This window comes from Lepisosteus oculatus, chromosome 3 (assembly GCF_040954835.1).
Source record: "Lepisosteus oculatus isolate fLepOcu1 chromosome 3, fLepOcu1.hap2, whole genome shotgun sequence".
Classification (NCBI taxonomy): domain Eukaryota; kingdom Metazoa; phylum Chordata; class Actinopteri; order Semionotiformes; family Lepisosteidae; genus Lepisosteus; species Lepisosteus oculatus.
In genome coordinates, this window is record NC_090698.1 from 2,266,040 (window position 1) to 2,282,392 (window position 16,353).

The 16,353-nt window shown below is 48.8% G+C and overlaps 1 protein-coding gene across 5 annotated transcripts; it reads left to right on the plus strand.

The window, feature by feature from the left end:
• Nucleotides 1-103: 103 nt before the first annotated feature.
• On the plus strand, nt 104-16,149 carry il15l (interleukin 15, like). 5 transcript variants are annotated; one of them, XM_069187768.1, is made up of 8 exons: nt 107-478; nt 1,328-1,379; nt 3,467-3,662; nt 4,663-5,004; nt 8,106-8,153; nt 10,664-10,792; nt 13,257-13,435; nt 15,486-16,149. In XM_069187768.1, exons 4-7 carry the CDS (start codon nt 4,855-4,857, stop codon nt 13,365-13,367), a joined length of 438 nt encoding a protein of 145 aa, XP_069043869.1. In that variant the 5' UTR covers nt 107-478; nt 1,328-1,379; nt 3,467-3,662; nt 4,663-4,854; the 3' UTR covers nt 13,368-13,435; nt 15,486-16,149. The 5 variants fall into 5 exon arrangements, with proteins under 5 accessions (XP_069043871.1, XP_069043869.1, XP_069043867.1 ...); XM_069187770.1 differs by lacking the exon at nt 3,467-3,662 and having other exon boundaries at nt 104-478; nt 1,328-1,383; nt 10,667-10,792; XM_069187766.1 differs by lacking the exon at nt 3,467-3,662 and having other exon boundaries at nt 1,328-1,383.
• The last annotated feature ends 204 nt before the right edge of the window (nt 16,150-16,353 follow it).

Below are 16,353 nucleotides of genomic sequence, written 5' to 3' on the forward strand. Positions count from 1 at the left end.
CTTTTCAAGTTGCTGTAAATTGAATTTTATAACAAACAGGAGGGGGGGGGCTATTCTTTCCTGTGCGGCGCCCCCCGGAGAAGCCGTCGCGCGTCTCTGAGGGCGGGTGACCTTTCGCTCAGGAATTCCAGCGCGCTGCGGCTGCAGGGGCGCGCAAGTCTGCGGCGAAACACCTCCTTCGCTCTGGAACGGATCCCAGTCGAAACTGCTGAAATTTCACATCCTGTTCAGACAGCGTGCGCAATCGGTAACGCCGTGGCGAGCCGAGCCGAGCCGCTCGGGAACGGACCGCTGAGGAGTGACCCCCTCACGCTGCGAGCGAGAATCGGACTGCGCCGAGTCTACACCTCGGGCGATGTGCGGCGGTTTTAAAGCGAGGCTCTAACTTTCACCCTTTCAAATTCGGGAGTGAAGGCAGGGACACAGGTGTCAGCGAGACTCAACAGGTCAATAACTCCTTTCCAGAGGATCTTAAAAGGTGAGCACGTTTTACTTTCCTTTTCCTAATGCGCGGAGACGCGTTTGTATTTCGCGTTTAGAGTACCTGGCTGCAAAAGTGATTTTCTTTCTTTTCTTTATTTAACTTTCTTGTATCCTTCAGAATCCGCATGGACGGTCATTGGCACTCTGCAGATCAGTGCTTCGTTCGAGTGCTTTTGCGTTGTAATTAAAAACAGATTTCGTCTCTTAAATTGCCCCCTGGGGAGGGATGAAGTATTTCGAACTGAATTGTAAAAGCTTTTGATTTACGTGAAGTAACTTTTTACGCGCAAAAGTTACATGTCATCAAAACGAAAGCTAGAGACCTGCCTTTAATATGCATTTTATTGTTTTCTGTATGGTGCATTTTAATAACGTTTAGTTAAGCAGTGACAGCACCGTCTGGATCAAACTCCAGAATTCAGTGAAGACGTGCCTTCACCGGGGCGTATAAACGGGGAGACCATTATACAATGCAGCAATTAACCCCCATTGCAAACGAGCTAGTTTACCGATACTCACATTCTCGAGTCAACTTTAAACCTATATAGTGTTCGCGCTCAATGTGCGATTTAGAAGCCACAGAATGAGCACAGTACATAAAAGCGAATTCAACTCCTTCGAGGTACAAAGAATGAAAGTAATTCAAGAAGCCCAATCTTTTTAACATCAGACGGTTAAATTCAAATATCCAATTCAATATCTATACCTACACGAAACCACGCTGAGCTTCACAACAGAATACCGCAAGATGATTCCCAAGACCTTCCGACTGGGAATCCTCATTCCTGCCGCTCTGTCCACCCTGTACTTGATTTCAATACACATTTTGCTTCGTGTATTACAGGTGTACTCTTGAAGGGAACTTCAACGAGAGGCGGCGCTAATTACTCTAGGAAGTGGGTATGGCTCCTATACCTGTTTCTTTCCCTCTTCTGTTGGGACGTTTGTCAAGCGAGTGGGTTGTTTTTTTGGGGGGGTGACTCTTCGGTTCTCGCCCACAATGCGAAGACGGGCTGTCTCGCTGGCGCAGCTCCGTGACGATGGCCCCCCCGTGCAAACAGCACAAACGACGAAACCCCCCTCATTTGTCAGTGCTGCGTTTCGTTTCCGAGATATAGCGCCTTGTGTTTTCGGGGGTCGTGACGTCACTGAGCCCCCTTAGACCAGCTTAGGAGAACTGAGCCGGTCTCATTCTTCAGTGCTGCGTTTGTGCCGGTTTGTGCCGTTGATGGTAACTTCCCAGCTGCTTTCGTTCCCGAGATAGATAGATACTTTATTGATCCCGTGAGGGAAATTGCAGTGCAACAGCAGCTTAACACACACAACACAGCCACAGTGTAACGAATTATATACTAATAATACAATACATACAATACAATACAAGAGTTACTCACAGTCCGGACACACAAGAGGAAATGTGGATGCGTTGTACAGTCTTATGACAGACGGCAAGAATGACCTCCTGTAGCGCTCCCTGTCGCACCGTGGGTGAATCAGTCTATTGCTGAACGTGCTCTTCATTCCTGCAAGCCTGTCATAGAGGGGATGGGAGAAGTTGTCCATGATGGCCTCCAGTTTGGACATCATTCTCCTCTCAGCCACTACCTCCAAGGGGTCCAGGTCAGACCCAATGACAGAGCTCGCTCTCCTGATGAGCTTGTTCAGCCTTTTGGAATCTACTGCTCTAATCCCAGAGCCCCAGCACACCACTGCGTAGAAAATGGCACTCGCTTCCACCGACTGATAAAACATGTGTAGCATCTTACTACACACATTGAAGGACCTGAGCCTCCTCAAGAAGTAAAGTCGGCTCTGTCCGTTCTTATAGATGGCCTCGATGTTCTTAGACCATTCCAGTCTATCGTCGATGTGCACTCCCAGGTACTTGTACGAGTCCACCATCTCCACGCCACTCCCATGGATGTAGACAGGAGTAGGTTTGACCTTTTTCCTCCTGAAATCTACCACCAGTTCCTTTGTCTTTGTAACATTCAGTTCCAAGTGGTTCACCCCACACCACTCCACAAAGCTGCTGACCAGTCCTCTGTACTCCTCCTCCTGCTCACCCTTGATACATCCCACAATCGCAGAGTCATCTGAGAACTTTTGCAGGTGGCATGACTTTGAGTTGTACTTAAAGTCCGAAGTATAGAGGGTGAAGAGGAATGGAGAAAGAACTGTCCCTTGAGGTGCCCCTGTGTTACTCACTACCAGTTCAGACACGCAGTTCTGAAGTCTCACAGACTGTGGTCTGCCCGTCAGGTAGTCAGTGATCCACGAGGTCATGGAGGCATCGACTTGCATCTCCTCCAGCTTCCTCCTTAGAAGTAAGGGCTGGATGGTATTGAAGGCACTGGAGAAGTCGAAAAACATGATCCTTACAGTGTTGCCAGCCCTGTCCAGGTGTGAGTAGGCCCTTTGCAGCATGTAGATGATCGCATCCTCCACACCAACACTGGGCTGGTAGGCAAACTGTAGGGTGTCCAGTGATGAGCTGACCATGGGTCTCAGGTGGGATAAGACCAAGCCTTTTTAAAGATATAGCGCCTTTTTAAAGATATAGCGCTATTTTTAAGCCTTTTTAAAGATATAGCGCCTTGTTTTTCCGGTGATCACTTGACCATGCACGGCGACTTTGACTTCCAGTGACCCCATCTGCCGAGTTCAAGCGCTCTGTTACCGGTGCGAGAGTAACAACTCTGCAGTTGTGTTTCTCTGTTTGCCCGGGTCGGGGGGGGCGCTGGATTTTGCATTTAATATCGGTATCTTCTGTGCGTTTGTGTGAACAGGAAAATTAAATTTGTCCCCAATATCGTACCCTAAGCAGAAGAGTTGCGGGTTTAGCCTTAAAAAGCGAACTTTAGGAAACAACATTATGTTCTTACAAAGAGGCTTTAACTTGCACGTCTTAATACTTCGTAGCGCTGTCCTTCAAAATAATCTGAAGAAGTAATCAGTTTCTCATTGTCTCCTTCTTAAATAGACATGCGCACCGAGGGACTGGTGAAGATTCGACCCGCCGGTCGAGTCAGTCTTTAAAAAGGCTTGGATTTGCAACTTCAACTCTTGTCGCGCAAAGCACATTCGTCATCGTGAAAAAGAACCAGGATGTTTTTATCAGGGGCCCTGTGTACAAAGCCGACACGGGTCGTTCATAATACATCCGCAAAACAACATTGGTAATTCTACCGTCTCACACTTGCGGACCGCGGCAATCTTGGAAAAATACTTTTATTTTCACAAAAATAAAAATTGTTGTAGGGGGGGGGGGGCTGAGTGGCGGTCACAGTCCCCCCAAAAGAAGGCGCTATATCTCGGGAAAGAAAGCAGCTGGGAAGGTACTTTCAATGGCACAAAACGGCACAAGCAAGGCACTAACGAATGAGCGCGGGGGGTAATCGTTTGTGCTGTGTGTAGGGGGGTGGGGGGGGCAACTTCACTGGCGCGCGTGTGCCTGTGCGCGAGGCAGTGGGCGTGTGTCCGGGGTGACTCCTGCCTCAGCAGCCCGGCTGGTGACCATGGGTGTGTGGACTTGTTGTAGTCATGCCCTTGATTTAGGCCTTCCTCAATGCGATGCTTCCAGCACTCCTGTCTCAGGGCTGGAGCTGATGTTTCATGTAGGACTGCTGATTGGATTTCAGTGCTTTGTGACGCTGAGGACTGGTCCCTCAGGAGGCACACCTTGCCCTGCGGCCCACAGCCCAAAGATCCGGCTCCTCTGGGGGGGGGGCTGTGGATGTAGGGCCCACTCTGGTCCGGTGCCCATGCGTTAGCGGGATTGGGCCTGGTCCTGGGTGGTCCTGGGTGGTCTGGTGCTGACGAGCCCATGCGTTCTTCGGAGTGAGCCTGGTTCTGGGTGGTCCAATGGTGATGAGCCCATGCGTTCCCGGGAGTGGACCTGGTCCTGGGTGGTCCGCTGCTGACCAGCCCATATGTTCCCGGGAGTGGACCTGGTCCTGGGTGGTTCTGGGTGGTCCGGTGCTGACCAGCCCATGCGTTCCCAGGAGTGGACCTGGTCCTGGGTGGTCCGGCGCTGACCAGCCCATGCGTTCCCGGGAGTGGACCTGGTCCTGGGTGGTCCGGCGCTGACCAGCCCATGCGTTCCCGGGTGCAGCGGGCTTGTCCAGCGTTGTTCCGGCCCGGCAGGAGGGCGCTGATCCGTGTCCTCTCTCTGTGCAGAGGGGGAGCCGGCGAGAGCAGATGTCCGGGTTGGTGCCAGCTGGAACAGATGGAGTGGCAGCTGGCATGAGCCCGCGGCCCGGTTTCCCCCACCCTGCTGGCACGCCGACGAGCCCCACAGAGGTCCTGGCCCTTTCCTGCTGACCCCCCCAGCTGTCCCGGGACTGGCCCTGGGGGACTGATGGTCCTGCCATGCGGTGGAGGATGGCCACCCCTGGCAGCACCCTGCTGCGCACCCTGTGTTGCCTGGTTGCCATGACGCCGTGGGCAGGAGGGCAGAGGGCCCTGTGCAGCAGGGAGGCGGTCGCGGACCTGCAGAGCCTCCAGAGCAATATCAGCGGGGTAAGGGGCCGCCACGCGCACACAGCTCCTGAGCCTGCCCTCGCACAGCCCCCCAGCCCCCCAGACCCCCAGACCCGGGGTCTGATAAAACAGCCCCACCCGCTGCGTCTCAGGACCGCCAGACAACTGTCAGTGGTGAAGGTTGGTCAAAATATATTAACCAGCAGCCTGAAGTGGAAGGTACCGCTGAAATAGCAAGCTTGTTTTGCTTTGTTTCAAGCAAGCTCATTGCAATAATAATAATTCCTCACACTTATATAGCATTCTTCTGGACACTCCACTCAAAGAGCTTTACAGGTAATGGGGATCCCCTCCACCCCCACCAGTGTGCAGCCCCACCTGGGTGATGCGCCAGTCCGCTCCCCACACACCAGCTCTCAGTGGGGAGGAGAGCAGAGTGATGAAGCCAGTTCAGAGAGGGGGGTTATTAGGAGGCCATGACTGGTAAAGGCCAGGGGGAAATTTGGCCAGAACAGGGGGATAACACCACTTTTCGAGAAACGCCCCGAGATTTTTAATAACCACACAAAGCCAGGACCTCGGTTTTACATCTCATCCAAAGGACGGCGCCTTTTTACGGTATAGTGTCCCCGCCACTGTACTGGGGTATTAGGACCCACATTAGGACCGCAGGGTGAGCGCCCCCCGCTGGTCCCACTAACACCTCTTCCAGCATCAACCTCAGCTTTCCCAGGAGTCTCCCCTCCAGGTACTGGCCAGGCTCACACCTGCTGAGCCCCAGTGGGCTGCCAGCTGGGAGCTGCAGGGTGATAGGGCTGCTGGCACTGACAACTCTTGCACATCCACACATCACACACCCCTCTTTTGTTAGTGATCTCCTGTCCATCCTGCTACACCAGTGAAGCTAAAGGGTGATATTTGAGTGGGCTGGGTAAATATAAGCTTTGATTTACTGAAACAATAGAACTCTGCATTGACTGTTGAGTGTGGAAGCCCAGTACTGCAATATATTTCTTCAAAATGATTACTTACTTGCCCACTTTACATAAAAATGTATGTAAAGCCACCTTTGCTGTGCTCCTAAGGAAGCAGAGAGCTGCTCTCCTCCACTTGTGCCCTGTAATGACTTTCCTCTCATTCCTCTGGATCAACAGGGTGCTGAGCTGAGAGAGACATCAGAGTTCAACACTAGTCTAGTGAAACAGTGAAACAGTGACCACATTTTTTTAGGATATTTTTGTTTCTTACTTCATTTAGAAAAATAAAATAATTCAGATATTAATAATATAATAATAATAAACTTTATTTTATATAGCGCCTTTAAAGGTGGCTTCTCAAAGCGCTTTACAGGATGACAATAACAATAAATAAGAAGACTACAACAATAAATAAGAAAATTTCACAAGACAGGACACAATAATAATTACAACAATACAACAATAACAATAGAGGAGACTGTGGAAGATGGTATTAAGAAGAGCAGAGGGGTGAAGAATGGAACCAGTTAAGTAAAGGCTTTTCTGAAAAGGAGGGTTTTGAGTCTGGATTTGAAGGAGTTTAGAGAAGGTGACTCTCTAATATCCTTGGGCAAGGAGTTCCAGAGCTTGGGGGCATAGCAGGAGAAGGCCCTGTCGCCCATACAATGTAGACGGGCTTGGGGGACAGTAAGGAGGGCAGAATTTGAAGAGCGGAGGTTGCGAGGTGGGGAGTAGGGCGATAAAAGTTCAGACAGGTATTGAGGTGCCAAGCCATGTAAAGCCTTGTAGGTGAGCATGAGGATTTTAAAGTCTACGTGGAATTTGACCGGAAGCCAGTGCAAGGACTCCAGGATAGGAGTAATGTGAACACTTGCACTAGACCTGGTCAGGATTCTGGCTGCTGAATTTTGGACATACTGCAGCTTGTTCAGAGTAGATTTAGATACCCCAGGGAGCAGAGCATTATATTTAGGTCACATTTTCTACCTGGTTTAAGAGTTTCTGCAATGTGGTAGGGTGGTGCATCACTTAAACATCTTGATTCACACCCAAAAAATGTTGGGGAAAAAGACAATATCCCTGTAAAGGGATACATTCCTTTGTGTTGATGATGATTCCTCCTTCTCCAGTCCTAGTCTGCTCATTTGTCTTCTTGTTCCCTAATTTTATCCAACATTTTTATCCAGAGGGTTGCACTGCACTGTACTGTGCAGTACCAATGTGGAAGATAATCTTGTATTGACTTACTGATAGGTACCCCCATTGTGCTCCAGCGACTGTAAATGCATAAATTACTGCTGCATAAAAACGATATTGTACAGCTACACAATAGCTGAAAGAGGAGCTCCACTTCAGTGCCACAATAATGTAAGTGAAGTAACACCAACGCATGCATACTCACACAATTTTTATAGTTTTCTTATCTTCAGATATTTCATAATTAACTTCCACATTCAATTTCTCTGTGAATTTTTGCCAGGTTTCTTCTCTGGTTTTTGCAGCTGCTACTGTATAGTTCCTTGCTATTACAACAGATTTTTATCCCCATAGTTTTCCATAAAGGGCTGTAACTCATAGTCACTGGATGAAGACGTGCATTCTTTCGCTGTGGTTTTGATGGCTCAGATGGATTGGATGCTTCACTCTCCTTGCCTACAGAATTGCTGTACTGAATTGCTTTAACCAGATAACTTTAAACCAAAGTGTGCCTTCATGAAACCAGAGTAATCATGAAGTCCATAATAGAGGTAATTCAATCTGGCTAATTTGAGAAAATTTGTGAAACAGTAAACTCTGTACTCTGTACACAGTGAGAACCTAATGAGTGGGAAACTCCCGCTGTTTAATAACCCATTTATTCATCTCAAAGCAAGATAAAAATTCATAGTTTACATTTTTGTACTGGCACATTACACTTCTGTGGTAAAGAGTTCTTCACCTTTCCTGTATTCCAAGTTTCAGTCCTATAGCAAAGGAACATAATGATATTTTTACCTTGCCATTAAAAAAACATTCATCTGTGCTTTGTCATCGGGGTGACTAATCTATAGAGTGTCTCCTGTTTGTTTAGAAAAATGCTGCCTTGCAAAACCAGACTAATTTTCAGATTGTTCTGCACTCGTCTTGCCTGTCTTTGATCAGTGCTTTTTTGTTTTCATTCAGAATCGAGACAATTGCACTCTCTACACTGCCAATGTGAGCGATTATAAGGTATGTACAGTAGGAAGTGCTGAGCGATTGGTACAGCTGTAATTCGCTGGCAGAGATGTGGTGCTTTTCACCTGCATGTGATTGCACTGCTGCATGGGGCAGGCCCTGCACAGGAGAGCACAGGGGAGTCTTGACATGGCAGCACCTCTGCAGAGTAATCTGATCACCACGAGAGTTTTGTCCTTCTGGTGAGTTAGTTTCCTTGCATCAGTCTCATTGCACCGACGCTGTTTGTGGTGTCTCGACATGTCGCTGGCCTTGCTCTGTTTGTTTTTATAGCGATGCCTCTCCTGGGCTCTTTATCCAGAATCTACTGAATACTCTAAGGGATATTGCGTGTTTCCCTGTGAGTGAATGGAAAAGTAACGAGTATCTCAGAGACGTGGCTCTGCAGATGGGGTAGAATGCTGGACCAGGCTTTGAACTAATTGCCCCTGTCGTGCATCTGGCTGGAGAGCAGTGCTTGAGAGCACAAACACTGAGAGTACCCACCTCATCTCCCTCCCATTGATTCTGTAATATTTCTCCCAGTCTGAGAGTCAAAACCCATGTCATTTTTTCTTGTACTGAGCAGCATGACAGATCAGGGTCCATGCATTCATATTGAAATGTTATTCCCAAGTTTGGCGTATCTCTTCTGGCACTTTTGAAGGTGCACAGCACTGCATTGATATACAAGCCCGAATCCAACGTGGTGTACAGGAGCAGATACTTGATCTTGTGCATTCCAGAAAAAGGTCTTGGCATCCTCACTGCATAGTAAACACTGTTTCCCTCCTGCATTCTGAACAGATTAACCTCTCCAGGAGTATTAACCCTTTACAAGGCAGGACCACGTGAGCACTGGGTGTGTGTTGAGTGTACCTGGCTGTGGATGGAGAGCTGTTTGGAGGTTAATGACCACACTGTTCTGAAGCTGCTTCTGAAGCTATTGTCTGCATCTCCAGACAATAGGAGATGCCTCGCGTTGTACATGGAAGAAGGCTGACAGAGTGACCAAGAAAGATGTGGCTAACGTGGGTGTTGTACAGTTCCCTGAATCAAACAGATCATGGAAGTCTGACTTGGAATGAAGCATCATGGAGCAGCTTGACATAATGATCACAGTGCTGGAGTTCTGCTAAAAGTCTGACAAAGTGCTCTTTCCTCCTAACCTGCACACACGTACTGCTGCTCTATGCATCCTGCCTGTTATTCCTCAAAGACTCTAGCAGAAATGCCACACCACAGCGGGGATTTAAAACTGGACTCTTATTATTATTGGTAGTAGAATTATTATACTGGATTATTATTGTTAGCTGCACTTGGCACTGATGTGTTGAGTGTCAAAAAGGCCTCAATTTAATGTGCTTTGAACCGGAGCTCAAGCAGGGGATGTGTATTATTGGACTCCAGTTTGCACAATCTGAACTGTGTTCCTCAAAATCAAGAAACAATGAAAAGCCGCTTCATAATTCCTTGCTTTTCCAATTTCTGAATAAATGGTTATTCATTTCCTCAGTGCAATACTCTTAAACCCACTTGAACATGTTTACCAGACAATAAAGGAATTCAGTGCAAGAGTTCAGGACGCTCTGTTCATCTAAATCAAATTAATTCTCTTGTTGGCTCGGATGGATTTATGTTTTTTTTGAGAAGCAGGATTAAATTCTCAAACTTTGGTTTTTTTGAAGCTGCCCTTATCTGACTCCTCTGGTCGGACTGGGACTCCATTCCCCGACAAATTATTGTCCTCCTGGAAACCACTATTTGATTCAATGGGACTTCTTTTCACTTAAATCCGTGGTCTTATTTGTCACTGTTTAAGCCTGAGCCTGCTCCAGCTACCTCACCCTTTCTCCTGCCAGTGCTAACACGGCAATGTGTCTTGTTTCCTGGGAGCCGACAATGAGCCGGCTCAGCTTTGGGAGATTGAAGCCCGGAAGCCTGCCTACCAGCGGGTCCAGGAGAGACCCAACGGCACAGGCTTCATCACGGCATCCTGACCGTCTGAGTCCGGGGCTCGGAGCGCCTGGCCTCGTCATCCTGTTTTTATTCCCTGTCCGTGTTCTGGATCCTGTTCCGGATTTTAACCATGTTTTGTCTCTTCTCGGATGGATCACCTGGTTTTGGACTTTGGACTGCGCCCCAGATTTCCCCTCTGGGCTCTTTGGACTTGTCTGCCTTGGCCACGCCCCCCCGTCTGTCAACCCCTTCTGATCCTCGTCGCCTCCTCCCTGTTGTCCTTCTCCACTTACTTCCGGATGATACCGTCTGCATAGGGTCCAGAACTACGCTTGACGGGAGCCTGGACCGCCTCCTGTTACAAAACCCTTCCAACAGCCACAAGACCAATGACACATATGGAGTAGAGCGTTGGTCGTCTCCAGCGTTGGTGTTGACTAAAACCGGTACTCTGTTACGCTGTACTTATTTGATATTGTTCGCAGTTTGATGGTGATGTCTAAGGGAAGGTGCAGAGTTGTGAATATTTCTGCTACTCTGCTGACATCTTGGTGTGTTTTATCCAGCAGGAATGTCCCAACTCCACACTATCTTGCTTTATTGAGGAGCTCGGGGTCCTGATTCTCGAGTTTGGACACACGAGAACGAACGTCTCTTCGAAGCTCCTGAGGCGGTTGCATCGGCTGAATACGAAGGTGTGTGTTTTCCCTCCTCCTCTCCGTCTTCCGGTTCGTCCCCCTCGCCGTGGTTCCGTGGGCAGGCGTTGGGCCGTTTTCACTTCGCGGCGATTTGTTTTTCGGTGAGAATTTGCAGTTCGCCATCGGTTCCTGCACCTGGATGCATCTCTTCAGCCTGTCCCCAGGAAGAGGCGGACCTGGCGTTTTGAAGTTCCCGTGAAGCAAGACTGCTATTGGGCCGGTACCCCTCATTAACTGGCTTGTTTTAGAGAGCGGGTCCAATTCTCGCCGTCGCTTTAAAGCCATTCCCTTTCAACACAGAAGCGCAGCGGGGTCTGTCAGCTATGCTGGTTTGTTCTATATAGTCGACTGGCACAGTAGCCACAGGCTGACTAAAGAGTGCGCGTTTTCAAGGACATCTTGTCCTTGATGCACTGGCGTTCTGTCACAGTCTGTGTCCATTAAGGAACGAAAGTGTTCGGTATTACCTTCAATAAATTTTTTCAAACGTCAGGGCTGGATCTGGACGGAAGCCAGCACTCTGAACTCCGGCAGAAGTTGTGCTTGAGTGTGAGAGAGCGAGATGGTGTCTAAACTTTTTTTTTGAAATCACTAAAGGTTAGGGATTAGAAGCCGAGTATACCCGAGATGAACTTATAGCATTGACTGTCCTTTCTCTTCTGTTTTTGTATGTGCGTGCATTGCAGCTTCTCCACACGACCTCGCAAGTTAAAGTAAAAACGATCTAATCCGCATTCCTCATCAGTTCGCACTTATCGCCGGCACATTCCCAGCATAATCAGGTTTCTGATATTTACTGAGCATTTCAATGTCCAAGAAAAACATGCCATAAAGTCTGACATTTAGATTTAAAAAAAGAATTCAAAGTAATCCTAAAATTCCCTGTACACCAATTAGCACAGAACTGGATTTCTGGGATGAAAAGGCTTGAATCTGGGAGGATTTCTGCTTTCCTGCGGTGGGACTTTTTCTCATCTCTTGCCAGTGAATGTTATCAGCCGCCCACTTTGTAGACCCGTTGCGGTTATATTAACATGACTGCGTTGAGTCAAACAGTTTATAAAAACCTGTAAAAGTATACAGTACCTGCTCATTCACACCAGCTTGTAATTCTAGCTGGTATTCACTCCAGTTGTTCTGTTTCTCAACATTTTTATACATTTGTGGTTGAGTAGAATTCCAGTGATGTTTTGAGCATTTTAGTTCTCATGCTAGAACAATAGACGATCCCTACTATTAATAGAATTGAAAATAGAAATGAAAGGTGAGTTTCTGGAGTTGCAGGAGACCTACAGTACAGTACCTGGAGAATGGCCAGACTCATTCAGAGCTGTAGTTCCCTTCAAGGGAACAAGTAACAGGTTTATTCCATGCTGAAAAGAGAAGAGAGAAAACACAGCGTTCTTCAGGTGTGGGGCTCACTCACTGAACCAGCGTTCCCTTCAAGTACCTTTGAGACCCCAACTCACAAGGCCCAGAATCACCTGAGTACCTAACAGCAGTGAGCTCTTACCTGCATGTTGTCATTTTAAGATCAAATTAAGACTTCAGATTTAAAACCAATTTTTATACATGCAGGAATAGAGTTGTTTTTTTTTTTGCGTCACCTCAATGGGAGGAGACATTCTTGGACAGATTTCTGCTGCATGAGTCAAACAATGCCATTGAGTGTTCAGCTCTTATCTTCTTGTGTAACTTTTTATTCCCATCACTGGTTGTGGCCCCGAGGGGAGAGTTTAAGGTATAGTGTTGCCACAGAAGTCAGGCCCACAAACTCCAAAGGAAGCAAAGGGAGATCTGCAAGCACCGACAAGCAGCAGATTGTATTCCTTTCCCCTTGACAGAAGATCTCAACTTTTGCCCTGCTGTTAGTTTTGAAATCTGATTGCTTCTGCACTCCTCTGTAGCTGAGTCACAGGAGAAGCACGCAGCGTCTTTCCTCAGGATTCATGCTAATTATGAGGGATCGGGAGGGTTTTTCCCCTCACCGCGGAAGATGAGACTGGTGGGCCCTCGCTAGCGGAGAGCGTGCAGGCAGCAGCGTGATCCCAGTGTCCTGCCCCAGGAGCTCCGGCTGGGCTCCCTGTGGGAACTTCCCCACTGCTGCCCAGTTCCCGTGTTCAGCCCGTTTCCCTCCCGGGTTCTTGCTGGAGCCAGGCCCACATTTGAAGCCCCGGGAAGCAGCAGCCATGCCCTTGTAGCTCTCCAGATGTTCCCTCCTCCCTCGAACTGCACTGAGGCATTCTAGATCCCATTAGAAGAGAAAAGCTCTCTCATCCCTGGGTGCGCAGAGACGCCGCAGCTGCAGCGCAGGGGGCCTGAAATGGGAAAGAAGTGAAAGCTGATGCAGACTTTCCACAGGTGTGCGGCCGCGAGATGGGAGTCGTGCTTCCAGTTTTGATTTTGTGCCCTTTGGGGGCGGGGGGGTTCTCTTGTCTCTGCTGTGCTCTTTTTTCGCCAGAAGGACCAAAAAGCGGACTGCCCACAGTGCGAGGCCCATGAGGAGCAGCCACCCTGGGAGTTCCTCACCGCCCTGCTGTCAGTCCTGCAGTCCATTAACGACAGCTGTTAGCGCGGCGAGCAGACGCCGCCGGCCGCCACTCCCGAGCTGGTCTCGTTCCCGGCGCCGTCCGCAGCGAGGTACAGGGCGAGACCGGAACCGCGGCTCGTGTCCAAGGCCGGCCGGGACCGCTGCGTTCCGGCCGTAGATCTTGTTTGCTCTGTTCAAGGTTTGAGTTTTCGACCCCACGCTATGGATGTCTGACTCCGTTCCTGGAGGGCCTGGTGTCCAGTCCTGTCCATCGTGGGGCTAATTATTTAATCAGCTGCATGATTATAGTTGTTTATAAGCACCGGTGGCTTTAAAGGCGTGTTTTGAGTCATCTGCTGTGACCTTGGGTAACACCCTGTAGACGTGTAAGAAAACAATGGTTTAGCCAGAAGAGAAACCAGCCGGGTCCTCCAGGAAGGGATCTGACTCTGCTGCAGTAGACCCTGCAGCTGCAGGGAGCTCTTTCGGAATGAGCAACCTTGGGAGAGGAATGGGACATCGTACAGCACTGCGTGCATTCAAGCCCATGCAACTGCAGAGCCTTTATTGAAAATAAAGTGCATTCATGGCACACTGCAGTCGATGGCTGATTGGAGAAAATCTGCTGGACAGCGTTCTAAGCCATTTAAAGTCCTCGCTGCAGTAGTTGTAGGAATAGTAGCTGGACGGATCGACTGCTGAAAAGGCTCTGAAGCTGGGAAACCTGTTCTAGGCCTGTGAACGTGGGGTTTGAACGAATTCCCTTGCAGACTGAGGCACCCCCGGCTCCCGGCAAACCCTCCTTGTGCTTTTCGAGAGCTGAGGAAAGGGAAAGCAACACAACCGGTGGATGGGCTGGCAGGCCTGGTCTGTCACCCTGCCCTCTGTCTGTCTGGAAACGGGAGCTTCTGCTGCTGCTAGGATACCTAAATTGCTTGTTCACAACGGCCAGTCTGGAGACTTTACAAAATTTATAACTTTCAATAAAGCGTATCCTGGAGGCATTTCTGCGGCATTTCAGGAAACAGACAGCACCCTGGCTTAGTTTCCATGGTTTCCTTGTGGACTCTGGGGAAAATCTTTTTTTCCTTTCCCCAACTGGCCTTTCCTCCCTCTTGGTAACTACACTACCCACACACATGGCCCTGGGTTACATTCGTACACCACTGCTGGCCTTTTTTACTGTAGCCCTGGAGGCAGAGGAGGAATGCTCCAGCCTGCCACGTTGCTGAGGCCAATACCCTGGTTCTGGCATGAGTTGGACAGCAGCCAGATCACCCTGTAGCTCCCAGCTGGCAGCCCTACTGGAGCTCAGCAGGAGGGGAGACTCCTGGGAAAACCGAGGTGTTAGAGGGGCCAGCAGGGGGCGCTCACTCTGCAGTCTGTGTGGGCCCTAATGCCCCAGTGTAGCGAATGGGACACTATACTTAAAAAGGGCACCATCCTTTCGGATGAGACGTAAAACCGAGGTCCTGATTCTCTGTGCTCATTAAAAATCCCAGAGTGTTTCTCGAAAAGAGCAGGGGTGTAACCCCGGTGTCCTGGCCAAATTTCCCATTGGCCCTTACCAGTCATGGCCTGCTAATAATCACTCTGCTCTCCTCCCCACTGAGAGCTGGTGTGTGGGGAGAGTACTGGCGCACTCTGACTGCCGTCGCATCATCCAGGATTCAGGTGGGGCTGCACACTGGTGATGCAGGTGGAGGGGATCCCCATTACCTGTAAAGTGCTTTGAGTGGAGTATTATAATTATGAGGTCCCTCGCTCGATCAGGGCAGGTCATGAGAGCAAGCATGAGCTGTTCTCAAACTAAGTAAAGCAGTATCTTTTCTTGATGCGACTGCAGTAGATCCTGCGCAGCAGCAACCCATGCTGAGTGATGCCGAGATGGGGGCGTTTGTTTGAGCAGTCTGCCTGGGCGGAGTTGTCATGCCCTCCCTGGGCTCATGAGGGCTTTGGCCAGGAGCTCCAGTTTTATCCCAGGGACGCGGCACTAGTGTCCCATCTGGGGAGATAGTGGTCATGTGCTCAGGCTCATCCCGCTGGGAGAGGCTCTGGCTACCTGCAGAGTTCGCTGGGACAAGCATCACATTCCCCGATTCTCCATGTACAGCCCCTGGCTTGACAACACAATGATCTGGATGTGTTTATTTCCTCCAGGGCCAGAACCTGACGGAAGGGGCTCCTTCAGCCCAGAATTTGAACTTGGTGCTTGGAATTCACAGATCATACTGGCAGCCCCTTCGTGTGACATTGTTGAAATCCTGTATCTGTGGAAAAGCAAGACAAGACCCAAACTTACCCCAGAGGAAAGTTTTTCTGAGCGATGACTCACTGGGCACAGGGCTGCGCTAATGCTAAACATGACAGGGAAATACCTCATAGCAACGAGCCAGCAGATTAATCCCATGTCGGGAAATCAATGTTTTTAAATGCAATAAAATGTTTTAAACATAAAAGCAGTGAGCAAAATGAAGGTTTTTCTTCTTTTTGAATGATTGAACAAATGCCCCCCCCCAAAAAAACAAAAAAGGCAGTTAATCTGTGAGACGATTTAAAGTTGCTTTTGTGTTGAAAGAATCGTGAAGAAAGCCTTTATTTTCAGGAAGTATTCCAGTTTGCTCCCTTCTCTACATATTTCTTTAATTATACAACTATTTTGATTTCTGTGAAGTTGGCACAAAGCCATTTAAATCAAATCGGGAACGCTACAGGATGTCTGAATGCTCAAACCCAAAGCGCAAACAATGTACTTTGTTTTTAAATGTAATGAAATGCTTAATACATAAAAACAGGGAGCAAAATAAAGTTTTTTTTTTGAAGAGCTGTAGCCTAACTTCATCTGACACTGTGCCCCAGCCAGCACATACACAATATCACACATTTTGTGCCACAAAAGGAGCCTTCTGTCTTTACTGGCTCACCACCAGGGTGGGCCTCATTCACAGTGGACAGTGACTCAGCAGGACAGCTGATGTTTTATAGAGCCCTGGAACTGCGCGATTTAACAAATGCCCCATTTAAAGTT